At 46.9% G+C, this 19,749-nt stretch overlaps 1 protein-coding gene across 12 annotated transcripts in view; it reads left to right on the forward strand.

Moving 5' to 3' along the window:
• The window catches only part of IRAG1 (inositol 1,4,5-triphosphate receptor associated 1), a 176,950-nt gene that overhangs the window by 47,730 nt on the left and 109,471 nt on the right, over window positions 1–19,749 (forward strand). For 3 of the 12 annotated variants that reach the window (XM_067749902.1, XM_067749904.1, XM_067749903.1), the window contains exon 1: window positions 9,423–9,825. The exons of 5 other annotated variants lie outside the window; for them this stretch is intronic. In XM_067749902.1, the coding sequence (XP_067606003.1) occupies window positions 9,759–9,825 (67 nt within the window). In that variant the 5' untranslated portion in view covers window positions 9,423–9,758. Of the gene's footprint in view, window positions 1–9,418; window positions 9,899–19,749 lie in introns of those variants that run through there. 4 more of the 12 variants (XM_067749906.1, XM_067749907.1, XR_010946145.1 and 1 more) reach the window with 3 other exon arrangements.

The following is a 19,749-nucleotide window of genomic DNA, read 5'->3' on the forward strand; positions in this document are numbered from 1 at the left end:
TTGGGGGGATTCAGTTATCACTGGCACAGCCCCCTTTACACTTGAGCCAGCCAGAGTGGGTTTCTGTTCTTTGCCACTTAGAGAGTCCTACACTAGGGCCCCTGTCTTTGAGGACCTCACAGTTAGGTAGGGGAGGCAGAAAAGTTCCAACAACAAGTGACAGATGTCTAATATCGAGTTTCTCTTTGGTGTGCTCCAGCATTCCCATGGGCTATGAATGGGAAAGAGTAAGGCTGAGATACTGATTCCTCTCAGCTCTCTGCGTGTGTTGGTGAGGTCTGGGGCCACCATAATCCCCAAATGACCCCCGACAGCCATGAACAACTTTGTCCATTTACACCCATGTACAGGTATGTAAGCCATGAAAGCTCTGCTCTGATGGATGTGTGTGAGCACAGGGTCCAGGGGAGCCCAGAGGAGGAGACAGATTCATCCAGACTTCTCCAAAGAGCAGTACCGCCTTCTCTGAAATCCTCCCCAGTCCTCTACCCGCTTTGGGGATATCTAAGATCACCCTGGTATCATAGTCCATTCTTACCCACATCCTCCTTCCTTTTTCCACCCACACATGTCAGCACATAGTTGCTGAGTGCATGATGAAATGAGCCTCATCGCCATCACATCCAAGACCTCACCAAACCCCATAATTAACCCCTGCAAATTGACTTCTGATTCCACTTATTGACATGGCCCTCCCAAATGTCCAGTAGCTTGTTCACGATCTTCACCTTTGACTTAAAGGTCTCCTAGAGATCCATATTTCTAAAATCTAGGCCACCCGTCTGGACCTCTCTCAAGCAACAATCCTTGCAACCCCGTATTTCTAACCATCTGCTGGGCATCTCCACTTGATTGTCTGCATCCAGGTATCCCACCAGCATCTCACACTGAACTCATCTTTCTTAACCAGTGAGTGCCTGCTCCTGGCTGCCCTTTGGCATTAGCATTTCTCTCCCTGTCCAGGGGCAAAACTCTGGAGTCACCCGACCTCTTCTTTCAGCGCCTCACATGCAGTTAGGTCACAAATTTATTGAGTCTATGTCTTTCTGCCCACCCTCATCACTGCTGTTGCCACTTCTGTGAAGAGCTTCATACGTCCAGCTGTCCATGTGTCATCTCCACTGGGATGTTTCATAGTCATCTAAAACTTCACATGTCCAAAATGGGACTCTTGTGAGTCTATTACTCCTGTCCCCCAGTTCACTTTCCCATCTCTATAAATGACTCTATTATATATCCATTTGCTCAACCTGGTCATCCTAGACATCTTCTTCTCTCTTGAGAGCCACATCTTTATGGGGTGTTTCAGGAGCACCCAGGCTAATTAATGTTTACCCCAGCCACCCCACCATAGCCATGTGTTGTTCAAATATTGAGGTACTTCCCTGTCAGTTGGTAAACAGCTCCTGCCCCGAGACCCCTGACTTCTCTCCCACCACCCCAGTTGCCCTGGACTCCCCCCCAGAATTCCCTGGATCTCCCCATGATCTGGCAAGAGAAGAGTTCGTGCCTGGAACTGCAGGGGGCCTCTAGGACCCAGCAATTCCAGCAAGACAGCCATTGGTACCTATTTTAATTGGCCAGCCTGTGGGCCATAACAGGTCTTTTGAAGATAATCCCCAGTGTTACCCATTTTGAAGAAGAGGAAATGACACTGGAGAGATTAATTTATTTCCCCACAGTTCCTTGGGATTCATCTGGCTCCAAAGGACATTTATCACTAATCTCCTGACTGGTCCCCCTGTCCTAGAAGAATCTTCCCAAAGCCTAGCTCTCATTACGCACTGGTCCTGCTTAGAAACCTCCTGGGGCTCCCAACCCACATGGAGTCAAGTCCAAACTCAAGCCTAGGGTTCAAGGTTCCCTTGTAGTCTGACCGTCTCAGCCCAGCCCCATGACAGAAACCCTGCCATGGCAGCCCTGAGCACTTTCCTGCTGCCACATTTAGGCCCACACCACTTACTTCTCTAGAGACACCATCCCAGACCCACTCTCCACATCTTGAAACCTTGACCTGTGTGGGTGCATGACTGCCTCAAATGCCCACTCCTCTAGAATCGAACCTTCCTTAATGCCCCCACATCTTCCTTGGAATGCCTGCAGCCCTTAGTTCAAGTTCAATGAACCCAGCCCAGCCCATCCATGGTACTCACCACGTTCTTCCTTACAGAAGAGTTTTACTCTAACACCTTCTGTAAGCATACCGACAGACAGTTTGCAAGCCACTTTTACACACCCCATAGTCATAGATGTTACTTACTTTCTTGACTCTTATACCATAAGCTCCTGGAGGTCAGCAGTCACGTTTTGCTCGCCTCTGCAACCTCACTGCCTAGAAGAGGCCCAGGCCCAGGGTATGTGCACAGTGCATGTCCTTGAAGCAAACGGGTAAGTCATGCTCTGGAGGCAGAGTGGAGAAAGTGGAGGACAATTTTTCCAGTGGTTGTTCCCTCCAGGGCTGGCCTAATGCAGTCAGGATGCCAAGATCTTTTCTCTCCCCAGCGCACCCTGGGACCACTTGTGAATTCTTCCTTTATTCATGGGTTATAATCCTTTATTATCATTAGTTACTTTGATGCTCATATTGCCTCAGATTTTGCCAGTGAGAGCCCCTTCAAGTGGTCCTCTGTACTTTTGACATGTCACCATCATTCTTGAAGCAGTTCCTTACTTTTGGGCACAGTAAGATGTTCCAGGCTCATCTTGAACTTTCCCATCCCAGCCCTAGAATTACCCACTTCTCCAAGGAGGCCTGGATCCTTTTACTGGCGAATGGTATTTATAAACCAAAATTTGTGTGCAAAGTGTGTTCATTGCTACTGGAGCATTGTTATTTCCAGGCCTCTCAGTGGACAGAGCTAGAAAATAGATACATGTCATGAACACACACATCTGTATATATGTATATAAATGTAAATAAATATGTTTACATGTACATGCCCATATACATATCTACCCATCCATTCATCCATCCATCCATCCGTCCAGTTTATTCCAGTACTATAATTCCAACACAGCACTGCATGGTTTATTCTATTTTCTCTCCTTTCCATATTGGTCATTCCCTCCTTTGACAGTGAGAAACTTGACCTGCATTATTTACAATGTATTTACTAATTTAGTTAATCCTAGAAGGCACAGAAAGCATTCTGAGAATTGCTAATCCATATGTCTATGAAAAAGAAGTCTACTCAGTATTTGTTTACAGCTCTTCTTTCCCTTTAGCCGGAAGAAGGCATTTAGTCCAAGTGCTGTTGTACAAAAGTTACTTGAGGTAGTTCCTTGCCAGCCCTTTCTGCCCACAGATTTTAATCACCCCCTTGACTCTACATCTCATTTCTGTCCTTGTCACACCTGGCTTTTGAAGTCCAGAGCCTCTCAGGGGCACCAGAGCGGCTGAGCCCCCTTCTCTGGGGGTTGTCCAGGGTCCCAGCTTCATTAGGCAGCCCTCCTCCATCCTCTTGCCAGTTCCAGGAGTGTGTGCACTCATGCCCCACCCCATCCCCTTTATGGCTAAGGATTTGTTCCTTTTTAAGGCTTCCTTTGCTATTATTTTAATGGGATCCTGGGAGGGAGAGGAGACACCTTATGTTCCCAGTCTGCACTCTTGAACTTGACATCCAGGGACTCTAGAGTCACAAAGATCTGGGTTCACAGATTGTGAGGCACTAGCAGGCTACTTGACCTCTCCATGTCCCAGATTCCTCATCTAGGACTTGGGGATGAGAAGCCCTACATCACGTGGATTTGGTGAGGACTGACTAGACCTTATATGTAAAGTAGCCAACACAGTGCCTGGCACCATGTTCAGTAAATAACCCCTGTCATTGTCACCTTCATTGACACCTGGATGCCATTCCTGCCGATTTGGCCACTCATCTGTTCGCTTACTCATGTGGGGCCTCCTAAGTGCTGGGTATTGCGCAGAGTCCCTAAGTATAAGAGGGGTGAGGAGGCCAGCACTGCCAGTGCGGTTATCCCAACAGCCAGTCCCTGAGCTGGCAGTGTTCTTGGCAAGCTGCTGCTTCTCCTGGCTTGGTCTCCCTCAGCCCCAGGACGTGCTTTTGGCATGGGATTTTTAAACTTTTTCCCTGGCCTTGAGTCAGAGGGCCTGTGGGGAGAGCTTCCCCCAGCTGTGTGCCAGTGCGCCTCAGCTGGCCCACCTCTTTGATGCTGAGGACACACGATTGTCTCTGATGGATTGAGTGATGAGCTGGAGATTTTGGTCGAGTGAGGCCAAATCCCTGTGTGGCTCCAGGAACGAGGATAAATATAGCCCGAGTAATTGCTCATGCTCTTTTAAGGATTAAAAGTCAGCTTTCAGGCAAGCTGTGAAGCTCCATGACCGGGACAGCAAGGGACTCAGTGCCTTTTTTAGAGCTGTGGTCAGCACTCCTTGTGCACTGCTGGGTCCCAGGCCTCCAAACGCTGTTTCCATTTAAGTAAGGGGTCACCTCCACTGGTCTACACCCCATGATGGCAGGGATGGCTCTGAAGTGTCCCTATCACATCTCATCAGCCAACCCTAGTGTGGCACACTCAATAAACATTTTAAATGAGTATACGAGCTATGAGAAGGCTATATTTTTAAAATAAGCTTTAGAATAAGATCTGTAGTCCAGTTAACAATAACGTACCAATGCCCACTTCCTGGTTTTCGTATCAAACAGCAGCCATGTACAATCTCACCACTGGGGGAAGCTGGGGGAAGGTGCGTGACACTCTTTGTACTATTCTTGCAACTTCCTGTGTGTCTGTAAGTATTCCAAAATGAAAAGTGAAAAAACAAAAATAACCTTTAATCAGGCTCATGCCAATACTCTGACATTTGGGGGAAGCAGTGCTGGAAGATGAATTGATTAAATCCCTTTCCAGCAATGCTTGTTTTTCATTACTATTTTTGAATGCAAACACATGACTTATTCATATGATTCAAAACTTGAAATGTATAAAGAAGATATACAGTGGATACCCTTTGCCCCAGCCACTTAGATTCCCTCCCCATAGGCAACTAATGTTAATGTTATTTGTTTCTTGTGCTAATTTTAGCAAGATTGTGTGCACACACACACATATGTACTTGTGAGTATGTGTGAATATGAGCACATTTGTGTGCATGTATATATATCTATACTGTCCCGTTATCTTACTTTTTCCACTTAACCATGTGATCTTGGGGGCTTTTCATGTCACTACACAACGAGCTTTCTCATCCTTAGTTGTGGCTATACCCATCACCTTTCATGGCCCCCAACTGGTGGACATTTATGTTGTTTCCAATCCTTTTGCTTTTATAGACAAAGCTGCAATGAATAATCATGTTCATTTGTCATTTCCCAAGTGTGGGAGTGTGTTTGTACAATAAATTCCTAGATGTGGAATTGGGTCAAAGGATACGAGCCTTATAATTTTGATCATGCTAAATTGTCTTCTATAGAGCATGCTCCATTTCACATGCCTATCAGTAATGTGTTTCATGAAATGCTTGTGTTAATGCAATGATTTTAAAAGTTATTTGGTGACCCCTTTGTGAAAACTATGGAACTGTACCCAAGAAAAACAGAAATCACACAGTGTGGGGTTTTTTTTGTTTGTTTTTTTTTAAAATTTTTTGGCTGCGTTGGATCTTCGTTGCTGTGCGTGGGCTTTCTCTGGTTGAGGCGAGCAGGGGCTACTCTTCATTGCGGTGCACGGGCTTCTCATTGTGGTGGCTTTTCTTGCTGTGGAGCACGGGCTCTAGGCACGCAGGCTCCTGTAGTTGTGGCTCGCGGGCTGTAGAGCACAGGCTCAGTAGTTGTGGCGCACGAACTTAGTTGCTCCATGGCATGTGGGATCTTTCTGGACCAGGGATCGAACTCGTGTCCCCTGCATTGGCAGGTGGATTCTTAACCACTGTGCCACCAGGGAAGTCCCCACACAGTGTTTTGCATACAATTTCAGTTGGCTCAGAAACCCCTGAAGGCTATCCATAAACCCCAATTTAAGGAGCCCTGGCTGAAGAGGAGGAAGTATGGTACAGAGGGGAGAGCTTTAGGGCCAAACCACGTAAGTTCACCTCTTAGCTCTACCACTTACTGGCTGTGGAACAACAGAGAAGTCTTTTCGCCTCTTCAAGTCTCAGTTTTCTTTCCAAAAGAATGGTATAATAATTCTATTTCATAGGGCATTTATGAGGGTACATGCTTTTATGTAGAGCATCTAATATAGTGGTTGGAATATAGTAGGTGCTCAACATACAGTCTGTATACACACATACAGACACATAGAAACACACACACAGACACAGACATACACACACACCCTCCCTCACATGCACACGAAGGCTTCAGTTCCATTTCTTTGTGTTTTGGGGTTTTTTTTGGCTGTGTTGGGTCTTCGTTGCTGCGCACGGGCTTTCTCCAGTTGCGGTGAGCAGGGGCTACTCTTCCTTGGGGTGTGCGGGCTTCTCATTGCAGTGGCTTCTCGTTGTGGAGCACAGGGTCTAGGCACGCAGGCTTCAGTAGTTGTGGTGCACGGGCTTAGTTGCTTCGTGGCATGTGGGATCTTCCCAGGCCAGGGATCGAACCTGTGTCCCCTGCATTGTCAGGCAGATTCTTAACCACTGCGCCACCAGCGAAGTCCCTTCAGTTCCATTTCAACCTGTTTCTAGTTGTCTTTGTAGTATTTGCTGCTAGATTCACAAAATCAACTTTTGGAGCATCATTCCCTAAAGTGAGGTCTTTGGACTAACTACCTAAGAATCACCTGAGGGCCTTAATTAAAATATAGATTCCTGGGTCCCACTTTAGATTCACAGGATTAGAATTTCTGGAAGAGGGGTCCAGAGAACTTCACACTTGGGGGTTCTGTTGCACAATGAAGTTGGAGACACAGCACTAAAGAGTTTGGTAAATTCCTTCTATTCCCTACACCTGCAATTCTAGTAGTTACCACCATGTGGCTTTACCAGGGGGGCCTGTTCCCAGCAGATGTATAGGGGTGGACGCCTGAGAGAAAGCGTGACTAGTAACCAGGAGAGTCGCCTCTGGTTCCATCTGCAAAAATACAGTTATTTATGGGTGTGACAGACGGCATGCACTGCAGTCTCATCAGGAATCTCTCTCATAACAAGCAGGGAGGAGAGACAGTCCAGGATTGGATGCCCATGGAAGGGGCTGGGATGGAAGCCCAGTGGGCCAGGTTTGGCAGAGAAAGCCTGCCATGGCTGGGGTGACTGACCCATGGCCAGGAGCTGGGGATAAGGACTGTGTACAGCCAGGCAGCTGTCCCCAGGAGGCCTTGAGACTACAAGCCTTGAAGTACCAACCCCTAGAGCTCTCAGCATGACAGGTGAATGCTTTCTGAAGTGTCAAGTGATGGCCCACGGCTAGAATTGCCAGATTTAGCAAATAAAAATACAGGATGAGCAGTTAAATTAGAATTTCAGATTAAAAAACTTATTTTCTTTTAGATATACAGATTGCCAACAAACACATGAAAGGATGTTCCACATCACTAATCTTAGAGAAATGCAAATCAAAACCACAATGAGGTATCACCTCACACCGGTCAGAATGGCCATCATCAAAAAATCTACAAACAATGAATGCTGGAGAGGGTGTGGAGAAAAGGGAACCCTCTTGCACTGTTGGTGGGAATGTAAGTTGGTACAGCCACTGTGGAGAACACTATGGAGGTTCCTTAAAAAACTACAAATAGAACTACCATATGACCCAGCAATCCCACTACTGGGCATATACCCTGAGAAAACTGTAATTCAAAAAGAGTCATGTACCACAATGTTCATTGCAGCTCTATTTACAATAGCCAGGACATGGAAGCAACCTAAGTGTCCAACGACAGATGAATGGATAAAGAAGATGTGGCACATATATACAATTGCATATTACTTAGCCATATAAAGAAATGAAATTGAGTTATTTGTAGTGAGGTGGATGGACCTAGAGACTGTCATACAGAGTGAAGTAAGTCAGAAAGAGAAAAACAAATACCGTATGCTAACACATATATATGGAATCTAAAAAAAAAAAAATGTTCTGAGGAAACTAGGTCAGGACAGGAATAAAGACGCAGACGTAGAGAATTGACTTGAGGACACGGGGAGAGGGAAGGGTAAGCTGGGACAAAATTAGAGAGTGACATGGACATATATACACTACCAAATGTAAAATAGATAGCTAGTGGGAAGCAGCCGCACAGCACAGGGAGATCAGTTCGGTGCTTTGTGACCACCTAGAGGGGTGGGATTGGGAGGGTGGGAGGGAGACGCAAGAGGGAGGAGATATGGGGATATATGTATACGTATAGCTGATTCACTTTGTTATAAAGCAGAAACTAACACACCATTGTAAAGCAATTATATTCCAATAAAGATGTTAAAAAATAATAAAAATAAAAAACATATTTTTTAATATAAGTATGTCTCGTGGACTTCCCTGGGGGTACAGTAGTTGGGAATCCACCTGCCAATGCAGGGGACATGGGTTCAAGCCCTGGTCCGGGAAGATCCCACATGCCACAGAGCAATTGAGCCCGTGTGCCACAACTACCGAGCCTGCGCTCTAGAGCCCGTGAGCCACAACTACTGAAGCCTGCACGCCTAGAGCCCGTGCGCTGCAACAAGAGAAGCCACCGGAATGAGAAGTCCACGCCCTGCAGTGAAGAGTAGCCCCTGCTTGCCACGACTAGAGAAAGCCCACGCGCAGCAATGAAGACCCAACGCAGCCAAAAATAAGTAAATAAAAAAAAATAAGTATGTCTTGTGCAATATCTGGGACATACTTATACTAAAAGATAAGTGTTGTTTATCTGAAATTCAGATTTAAGTGAGTGTCCTGTATTTTATCTGACAACCCTACTCAGGGCTTCTCTGAGCTGCCTCTAACTGCAGAAGAGGGCTGGAGCCCACATGTGACTGGTTCAGGGCCCGCAGTGCCATGATCTTTCTCGCGGGTGTGCTGCACCCAAGGTGGTGAGGAGTGAGTCAGGGCAGGGTGTGGACTTCCAGGAGACAGGCAGCCCTTCCTCACCTGTGTCCAGGCAGGAAACTAATTTCTGTTGATCAGCAAGTTTGAGGTGCTGGCACTCTGCTAAGCCCTTCAATATTATCTCATTGAATCCTCCTGCAACCCTAGGAGTTAGGCACGTGTGATCACTATGATTCCCACTTTAGAGAGGAGGAGACTGCTGAGTCTCCATGAGGTTAAGAGCACAGGACTGTCAAGTGGAAGAGAAGGAATTGAAGCCCCGGGGCTGGTGCCAGGTCTGGGATTAGCTCATCTTCCAGGCCCTTCTCTCTGTTAATCCCAAGGGCTTAAGGTGGGGAGCAGCCTCCACCTCCGAATCCCTGGGACAGGAAATGTTCCCAGTTTCCCTGGCACTGGGCCAGGGTCTTGTCCAAGCTCACATGCTTGCTGGAGACTCCAGGCTGGGAGACAGATCTGCCGAGTTCCCCTGGTCCCCGTCTGGCCAGGACATGCCCAGCGGCATGAGCTGCCCGTGGGCACTGCCCTCCGCTGTGCCGGTGCCCGTGGGAGGGGCCCAGGACCAGCTGCTGCCTCTCAGGCCCAGCCTGCGCTGAGCCCCGGGGTGGCCTGGCCAGCTTCCCTGCCGTTAGCCCCCTGAGCCAGGCCAGAGGGGTCCCTGAGGAGCTCTGGGCTCTAAGTCCCAGCCCCTCTCCGAGGAGGCGGGCAGCGGGGCTCGGCAGCCAGAGGCTTCTCAGCTCTGAGCTCTGGAGCCAGATGTAACATTGACCTTAAATGGTAAAAGCTCCCCAGAGTGAAGAGAGGCTGGCCGGAGGAGGAAAGGGGAGTAACTCAGTTTTAGGTAAGTCGTTGCTATCTCCAAGAATAACCTGCCTCTTCAGCTGGGAGCAAGGGAACACTTCTCCTCCTTAAAGGTACAGGGTGCTGGGATGGGGGCGCCTGACTTTAACTTTCCAGGGGAGTTGGCTTGGTTGGATGGCATTTCAGCCGAGTATTTTTATTGTTGCTGTCATAATTTTCAAATAAGAAGTGAATCTTGCCCGTCCTAACTTAACTAAATTGTGCTCCTTTTGCTTGCTGTTGTAAAGCATGCACAGGTTAGGGTGCAAATGTGGGTCTGGCTGGGCGTCCGCGACCCCAGATTTCCTGTGGGCCCCTGTGGAGCAAAGAGGGTCCCCAGATTACATGCCAGCTGGTCAGGGCTTTCCCCACACCGCCTGCTACCCCTTCCCCACCCCTGCTCTGTGCTTACTTATGCCTCTCTCTGCCCCCCACTCCCACCCTGTGCCACCCGCCCCCTGTCCACCTTGGACCTTGTGATGGCCCAGCCCTGTCTCCCCGCCCTGACCTGCCCCTGCTTCTGTCCCTGCACTTCCCATCCTGTATTCTGGTCACAGCCCCTGATTTTTGTCCCTGTCCCCATCTCTCCTGTCTCCAGCTTTGCCCCCGTGCTCCTTCCCTGCACCCTCAAGGGGTTGCCTGTGCCTTGCTTGTGCCCCTAGCCTGCACACCTCCAGGAGCTCGGAGTCAGAGCTATTCCTAGAGTGAGCGGCACTCGGGCTGCCTTTCTCCAAAGGAAAGGCCGGTGGAAGCCAGAAGCCAGAGAGGGGCCCAGTTGTCTGCTCCCTCCTGCCCAGTAAACGGCTGTAAAAGGCTGGAGATGCTCTGCGGATTGAGTAAATACAGTGCAGGATCTGGGACCCCTGGCTGGCGCTCCCACCTCCCAGAGCTTGGCAACTGCTGCCTTTTTAACACTCACTCTTCAGACTGCTCTTTGAGGGTCTCGGGAGAAGTAAAGCAGCCCACGGATCTCCTACAGGAAAAAGGAAGCAGCTTCCCAGGGCTGTTAGGCTGGGAGCACTAGGGAGCCAGACCGGCCGAGGGTTCTGTTGTCCCCACCAGGGGGCAGTGACGTGCTGGTGAGACAGGTGGACTCTGGACTGCCCCTCAGCCGTCCTCTCTGTGGCTTGGCAGTCAGCAGAGGGACTGTTTGATGAGGAGGAACAGAGGCCCTGATGGGTGGGGAGGAGAGATTTAGGAGCCCCCAGACTCTGCTCTTTGAGCTCTTTGAGGCAGGGGGACAGAGATAGAGAACTCAGTTCTCTTGTAGTAAAAGCAAAAGGAAGCAGGAGAGAAAATGGATATGAATTGACTTTGTGCCAGGGTCTGTGCTAGAACTGTTATTTAATTTAATCCCTGTGGTAGAGGTGAGGACATTGTGGATGAAAGAGGTAAAGCGATATGCTTAAGGGAACACAGTCTGTAGGTGATGAGCAGGGATTCCAGCTCAGGCCAGCTTGGTCCAAAGTGGGCACTTCCAGTGTTAGATGCCACCCTGCCTCTAGTTAGTAACCAGGGTCTTGGGCAGTTATTGAGCATCACTGTCCAAATGATGGGAAAATCAAGAGGATTGCATTTGCCCCATGAACCTTGGAGGCCAGACCCTGAATTCAGGTGACAGTCCAGGGCAGCCTCACTGGTTGAGATGCAGAGGCAACACCGACTCCGTGACCTTGGACACACCCTGCCTTCTCTGCGAGGGCCTTCCCCATGGGAGAAGGAAAACAGGTCAGCCAGCCAGACAGAAAACCTCTCTGCTAATCGGCTACAGATGTAAAAAAAGAGTTAGAGAAAGCTGGGCTTAATCACCTCTCATTACTTTCTTCCCAGTACTTTTAAATTTATAATTCTTATTCAGAGTTTTTCCCTGGTAATAAAAGTAATGTGTATTCTTTGCTAAACTTTCTAGGAAAATATAGAAATAAGTATAAGTAAGAAATTCAGAAATAAACATAAAGAAATAAAAGTTTCCTCTGGAATCCTATCACTCAGAGATAAATATTGTTAATATTATGGTGTGTTTCTTTCTTTATATTTCTCTATATTTTATAAAACTAGGGCCTTACCATGTGTGGTTTTGTAGTCTGATTAAAAAAAATTTTTTTTAAGGGAATTCCCTGGCGCTCCAGTAGTTAGGACCCGGCACTCTCACTGTGGTGGCCTGGGTTCAATCCCTGGTCGGGGAACTAAGATCCTGTAAGCCGCGAGGTGCAGCCAAAAAAAGAAAATTTTTTTTTAAAGTCTATTTTTTTAGAGCAGTTTTAAGTCACAGCAAAGTTGAGAGGAAGGTCTGCATAGAGATTTCCCAGATCCCCCTGGCTCCCACACATGCAGAGCCTCCCCCAACATAGCAGCCCGACCAGGGTGGCACATTTATTACAACTGATGTGCCTACACTGACACATCATAATCACCCAAAGTCCGTGGTTTACCTTAGGGTTCACTCTTGGTGCTGTACATTCCATGGGTTTGGGCAAATTGCATAATGACATGTATCCACCATTATAGTATCATACAGAGTATTTTCACTTCCCTAAAAAATCTTCTGTGCTCCAGCTCTTCATCCTTCCCCACCAACCCCTAACAATCACAGATCCTTTTACTGTCTCCGTAGTTTTGCCTTTTCCGGAATGTCATACAGTTGCAGACAAACACTATGTAGCCTTTTCAGACTGGCTTCTTTCACTTAGTAATATGCATTTAAGATTCTTCCATATCTTTTCATGGGTTGATAGCTCATTTCTTTTTAGTGCTGAATAATATTCCATTATCTAGATGCACCACAGTTTATTTATCCATTCACCCACTGAAGGACATCTTAGTCTTTTTTTTCAATTTTTTAAACACCAACGTATAGTTGATGTGTAGTATTATGTAAGTTACAGGTATACAACATAGTGATTCACAATTTTTCAAGGTTGTACTCCATGTATAGTTATAAAATATTGCTGTATTCCCTATGTTGTACGTTATATCCTCGTAGCGTATTTATTTTATACATAATAGTTTGTACCTCTTAATCTCCTACTCTTATCTTGCTCCTCCCCCTTCCCTCTCTCCGCTGGTAACCACTAGTTTATTTTCTATATCTGTGAGTCTGTTTCTTTTTTGTTATATTCACTAGTTCATTTTATTTTTTAGATTTCATATATATGTGATATCATGCAGTATTTGTCTTTCTCTGTCTGACTTATTTCACTTAGCGTAATGCTCTCCAGGTCCATCCATGTTGCTGCAAATGGCAAAATTTTGTTCTTTTTTATGGCTGAGTAGTAGTCTGCTTTTTTTTTTTTGCGGTACGTGGGCCTCTCACTGTTGTGGGCTCTCCCGTTGTGGAGCACAGGCTCCAGACGCGCAGGCTCAGCGGCCATGGCTCACGGGCCCAGCTGCTCCGCGGCATGTGGGATCTTCCCGGACTGGGACACGAACCCGTGTCCCCTGCATCGGCAGGCGGACTCTCAACCACTGCGCCACCAGGGAAGCCCTAGTCTGCTTTTTTTTAACTGAACATTCTATCATGATTATTTTCTCATGTCATCAAAGATACTTCAAAACATGATTTTTAAGGGGTTGTATCCTACCAAATAATTTTAGCTGTGCAAAATTTAATCATCATTCCTCTCATTGGGCATTTGCAAATGTGGTTTTTCTTTGGGGCCTGTCTCAGTGGCACACACATGATGGCTTTTCTGTCCCTTTTGTGGAGTTTGGAAACTCTGCGCTCTCAGGTGGGCTTGTGCAGTACACCCTAGAGTGTGGGCTTGTTCTGCAAGACGATATTAAGTGGGATACTGACTCAACTCGCAACACATGGACTCACATCGGAATTGCTTTTTAAGTTCTTTTCTGTCCATCTGAGTTAGCCCAGCAGTGCAGGTGCTGCAGGACTTTCAGTACTAAAACCAGACGTCAGGCAAAACCAGGCAAATCAGGGCAAGTTGTTCTCCTGGGTTTGAACCTAGTGTGCAGGTTTGAACAGGTGTGGTCAAAAGAGCACCGGCTCCAAGTTGGGAGGAGGGCTTGGCCTTGACCAACTCTTCCCTTGTGATCACAGTGGCAGCTGGTGCCTGGAGCTTGAGGCAGCATCTTGCCCTGCTGGAGAGCGCAGGCCCTGGAGTGACCATGCAACTCCACCACTGACCAGCTATATACCTTGAGCCACATCTAACCTCTCCAAGCCTCGGTTTCCTCTCCTGTAAAACAGAGATAATGATGGTGTCCACTTTGTAGGATTAAATCCCTCAGCCTGGTGTCTGCTCTTAGCACCCAGTAAACATTAGGTATTATTATTTCTGGCCTCTGTCCGTCCCCCCTCAGAGATTCCATCAAGGACGCTTCTGGACTGGTTGTGAGGCTCTGACTGACCGTAATTCTGGGTCCCAGTCTCACCTCCATTAATGCGCCAAGGGCAGTAGCAGACTTATGCTCTAGATGACTGGCCATTGGTACCTGATGGGGTCTTTAAGGAGGCTCAGTAAAAACACCTTCTTCCTCCACTTAAGTTCTAATGCTCGTCGAGAAGTCAGCCTAATATCACCCTTATGACTGATAAAGTTAATAGGAGAATGTGGTTTCCATTCCATTCCAAAGGCAAGCAGGCTTTCTAATATTGAATTGAGCAGACTTACCCCCCAGCCCTATGTAGTGCCCTCCAGGGGAGGCAGGCCCCTTTAAATCTTAGAGCCTGGAGGAGCAGAGCAGAACGTGTGTCCCAAGAGGAAGGGAAGAGGAAAGGGCTGACTATTCATGTTAACACTTCTTGAACTCACCATCAGACAGCCATTCCCCGGGGGCAGAGCCAGGAGTCTTACATTTTTAAGGCTCCTTCCACATGGAAGGAACAGTCACGTATGGAGAAGAAGCGTTATGCTTCTAACAGAACTGCAGTGATGGTCTGGCCCAAGTCATGTTGCTAAGCTGCAGGGCAGCCATGTGGTCCCAGGAGGGCAGGCACCCCAGCTCCTCTGCTTTCTGCCTGATGGAACGTCACCCTTTCTCCTCCTGAGATGCCTGAGAGGCACCTGTTTGAGGACAAGTGCTTCCCTGGACAAGATAAGCATCCAACTAGAAGTATCTGGTGTGATCTTTTTCTTTTTTTTAATGCAAGTTCCATTTAGGCAGCTCCAGTGAGGGAGAAAATGACCATTCTCTCCTCTGGAATACTTCATATAGACAAGAGAAGAGAGGGAAGGAAACTACCTTTGTTTGGACATGCTGTACATGCCAGGCATCTTGTGTATAATAGCTCATTAAGTCTGTACTGTGGCCATATAAGGGAGATATTTATGAGCAACAGATTCAAGGAGGTTAGGCCACTTATCTAAGACTGTTAACTAGTAACCAGTAAGTGAAGAATGGGATGTCAAATCCAAAACTATCAGATCCCCAATCTGTAGCAATTCCCATCACTCTGTGGCTTATACACCAGGCCACAGTGCAGAGTGAGAATGTCCAGCCCTTGTCCCTGCTCCTACAGTTTGAGCCCAGGAGGCCCCCACACTGCTGCTCAGAGCAGAGGCCCTGAGCTTTGGGGGCAGGAGTCTGGGGCAGCTGTTCCACTAGGCCAGCTCTCCTTTGCATCTCTCTTTTGTCTCCTTTTAGCCTGTGACTGTCTTTATCAGGTCTCATAACCTTGTCCATGAACAAGACCCTTCTTCTGTTTAGTTGGAAAATACAAGTCTAGAACCATGAACTTTTTATTGGCAGGAAATGCCATGTCCTACATTGTGAGCCTTGAGTCACTCTCTCTGACTCACCAAGGCTTGTGTTGGAAAAGTTCATAGATATGGCCATGGTCACCCAATCTGCCACAGAGGCAGCATGGAGTAGGTTGGGACCTCAGGTTGTCAAATCAAATGACCTGAATTCAAGTCCCAGCTCTGCAACTTACCGTGTGACTTTGGGGGAAATGATCTAACTTCTGTCTTACTTTTCTTAACCGTAAAATGAGGCTGATGGTGATAATGATATAACTTGATCAAAGAGTTGTTGTGAAGATGAATGGATTGATGTATCTACAGTACTTGTATGTGTATAAGTACTCAATAAATAATAACTGTTATTTAAGCTCAGATTAACACCAAGCACAGGTAACTTCTCTATTTTGTGGCTCCAAATGGTCATGTTTCCCTAAGGGCTGTCTTGCCATGATATTTTCAATTTGTTTCGGGATTAGTTCCCTGGTAAAAAGACTGTAATGTCCTTCTGGACTTCTTAGCTAAGACATGTTTCCTGTTTCCCAGCTGAAACAGGAAACTGGTCCCTGATGGAAGGTGATGCTGATGAGGCTGAGTATTATTAGGAGGAATCTAGATGGTGGATGCCAAGAGGACTCCCTAAGGAGCATGATCTTGGGGATATTCAGGGTCCTGGACCTATCTCTAAGCCTGGTCATTGGTCTGGAGTTGATTATGTACATGGAGACTGACTCATGATAATCAAACTCACAAGAGACTGAAGTATGTAATTCTGAATGTCTGTGTGCTAATGTATTGGGAGGGATTACCCTTTCCAGTGACCACAATGCCTGGGAGATGGAGATTTTGCTCAGAAGGTGGAAAGTTCTGAGGGGTATTTCATGTAGGCCATAAAGTGGCCTGATAGCCATCTCTGCCTACAACGGAGAGACTCCCCCAGAGCACAGGAGAGGTCTCTCCCCAGGGAACTTTAGATAAGCATTTCTCTTTGGAGTTTGCTTTGTCTTCTGTAGAAAGATGGGATTTGTTGGAAGGTAGTTCAGAGAATCAAAGGAAGGAGTAGACCGTTAGGCTCCAGGAAGACAGCCCCCAGGGCAGTGCTAGGGACCTGGCAGTAGGAACTTGCCAGTGTTTTCTCTAGAGCAGAGGGGTTCTCTAAAGCAAAGGGTTTTTGACGGTTCATCTCATCAATTAAAAAAATTTTTTAGTATGCATCTCTAATTTATGTGTATTTATTTTTTTATGTGTATTTATTTTAAATTATATTCATGAGCTACTGTATTAATGTGAGTTATTTTATAAAACATGTAAAATTAGAAATTTTATGTTTTTAACAGTGCCAGCAGCTTTTTTTTTTTTTTTTTTGCTTTCCTTAAAAGAGTTTTTTTTTTTTTTTTTTCGGTACGCGGGCCTCTCACTGTTGTGGCCTCTCCCGTTGCGGAGCACAGGCTCCAGACGCGCAGGCTCAGCGGCCATGGCTTACGGGCCCAGCTGCTCCGCGGCATGTGGGATCTTCCCGGACCGGGGCACGAACCCGTGTCCCCTGCATTGGCAGGTGGACTCTCAACCACTGTGCCACCAGGGAAGCCCTAAAAGAGTATTCTTTAGTAAGAGAAATGTGATTAATTGTGCCTCATTATATTTTAAGATCTCAGTACTTTGGAGAACCCCTGGCTTTAATGACTCTCATGGTTAAACCAGCCACTGTACCAATCAGTCTCCCAGTAAGGAACCAAATTCAACTCAACTGGCTCAAGAGACTTTAACAAAGGACTATTTATAGAGGTTTGGAAACCACAAGGGATGAGGCCCAGGTATGCCCCCAATCTAGCAGCAGCAGGGAGCCGTTACTAGCCCTACCCAGGAGGGGTGAGAGAAGAAAATAATGTGATTGGAAGCCAGTGAAGAGCCGGGGAAGAGGGACCATCCAGGATGAGCTGTAATTAGGGAAGGATACAGTCACTGCCACAGATGTAGCATGGAAGAAAGGAGGGGGCAGGGAAGGAAATGCCCAACCTGTCTCTCCCCCCACCTCCTGCTGGCCCATTGGCCAAACTCAGCCAGCAAGCATGGACGCCCAAGTGATGCATCCCATAGTTGTCATCTGGGAGCAGAGAATGGATCCTGGGGCAGGGCAGGGAGAGGGAGGCCAGACAGAGGATAGCCAGCTCAGATAGCTGATGTGGAAGAAGGGTATCCTTACTTACTGAATTCTAAGTGAAATTTTCAATTTGATCCACCAGTTTGTAAAAACTTTTTTGAGAGTTGCTTGTGGTGTTAGTGGTAGTAATATCTTCACTCCTCATTTTTTGCAGGAGGCTTTTAAGGCACTTGCGCATTTTATGGTGGTTGGCTTGGTTAAAACTAGATAAATATATTTCATGAATCCACTTGGGCACATTCAAGATATATCATACTTCGCTGAAAGCAAATGACTACATGAGTGCAATGTCAGTCCCTTAGCATTGGAGAATTTCCCCTGTTCCCTCAGGACATCTCACAAACTGGTTGTGACAGTGACCTTTCAACATTGAATGAAGGCACCATTGCCAGTCTACTTATTTAATACTAAGGAAGTAAAAATAAATAACAGTTTCCAACTGTCTTCCCATATTCCACTGGATCATCTTGCATATTCCCTGGGCTTGCATACCCCACCCTGAAGACCGCTGCAGTAGGGCTCAGCTCCTATCTTGACCAGGTTCCAGTGGTTCCTAGTCTCTGTCCAAGGTCTTGGGGGAGAGACCCCGATGGGCCCAGCTTGGTTGGGTCAGTACCAATCAGCCATGGTCAGGTGACAGGAACATGGGGTATCGATGTGGCCATGGGGAGCCATCCCTTGTATATAGGGGTTCCTTTTAGAGAAGGGAAAATTGCTGAAAGCAAAAGTCTCTTCAAAAGATCTCATCACATGCTTATAATTGTCTTCCTGTCCTGCCTTCTGGAGATCCTGGTCAAGCCTCCCATCTCTTCAGCCACATTTACAGACAATTTCTTGGGTTACTTCCATAGATGACTAATCATATCCCTTGCATGTGGTTTTTCACATGGCTGTACTTCAGACGGCAGCCTTGTTTCCCTGCTGTTGTCCCCGTGTAGAGCCAACATTCCCAACAATTCTGGGGTTCACAGGACCTTACACTGGTTGGGGCAGACTATTTCTCTGGTTAGCTGGGTTCAGCAGAGAAAGATGGGTGTGGTGATTACCTCAAGGATGTGGCACATTTAGATCCAGAAATGCTTGCAAGTTGTCCCTCTCTAATGACTCCTACAGTCTGTAAACCATAGAAGTTGCATAGGCACGGGAACAAAGAAAGCCTGACTTTTCAGAGTCCTGGACGGGGACGTTCAACTTGCTGAAATCCCCAGGAGCTTGTTTCACTTGACAATAACAAGAGTAATAATAATGTACTTATTTCTATCACAGCTATCATTTATTGAGCACCGGCTACATAGTTTGTTAAATGCTTTACATACATTATCGCATATTTCTGCAATGCCTTGTAAGATCGGTAATAATAATATCTATATTTTACTGATGAGAAATCGAGGCTTTCTGAGGTTCGCTAGTTCACTCGGGTTTACACAGTGGAAAGTGGCAAGGTCAAGGCTAGGTTGCCCTTGATGCAAAACACACACAGCCCATCAACAGATAGAATCTCACACTTGGAACTATCAGGCCAGGAGGAGATAGACGCTGGGCCAGTAAGAGTTTTCAAAAGGTTAGATCATTATGGGTTTATTGAGAAGTATTAAGGGAGGCTAGAACCATGGCAGGTTTAAGGTGGTTCTTGGTAGATAGTGAGTGAATAAAAGAATGAACCCTCCCAGGTCTGAAAACAGTAAAAGCCTTCCAATGTCCACCCCTGGTGCTGAAATGAAGACAGCATATAAGCAGTGGTCCCAGGTCCTAGGCTTGGCTCTGCTTCCAACTCATTTTGTGCCCTTGAGCACAAAGGTCCCTTCTGAGACCTTGGTTTCCTCATCTGTGAACAGTTCACCCTCCAAGGCCCAGTGGTTCACCCCAGTGATTGCATGATTGAGGCCAACCCAGAGCAATAATTGTGTCAGATGCTGCATCTGTGACAAAGGAGGATCGCAGATGTGTTAGAAGGGTCAGCTGTTATTGTCCATTCTCTAAAAGCCCATGCAGTGCTTTTGGGAACAGTCAGAACTGGCATCAGGTCCAAAGTAAATGGATGGCTGTGTTTTTAAGAAAACATTTACTG

The sequence above is a fragment of the Pseudorca crassidens genome, chromosome 9 (assembly GCF_039906515.1).
Source record: "Pseudorca crassidens isolate mPseCra1 chromosome 9, mPseCra1.hap1, whole genome shotgun sequence".
Classification (NCBI taxonomy): Eukaryota; Metazoa; Chordata; class Mammalia; order Artiodactyla; family Delphinidae; genus Pseudorca; species Pseudorca crassidens.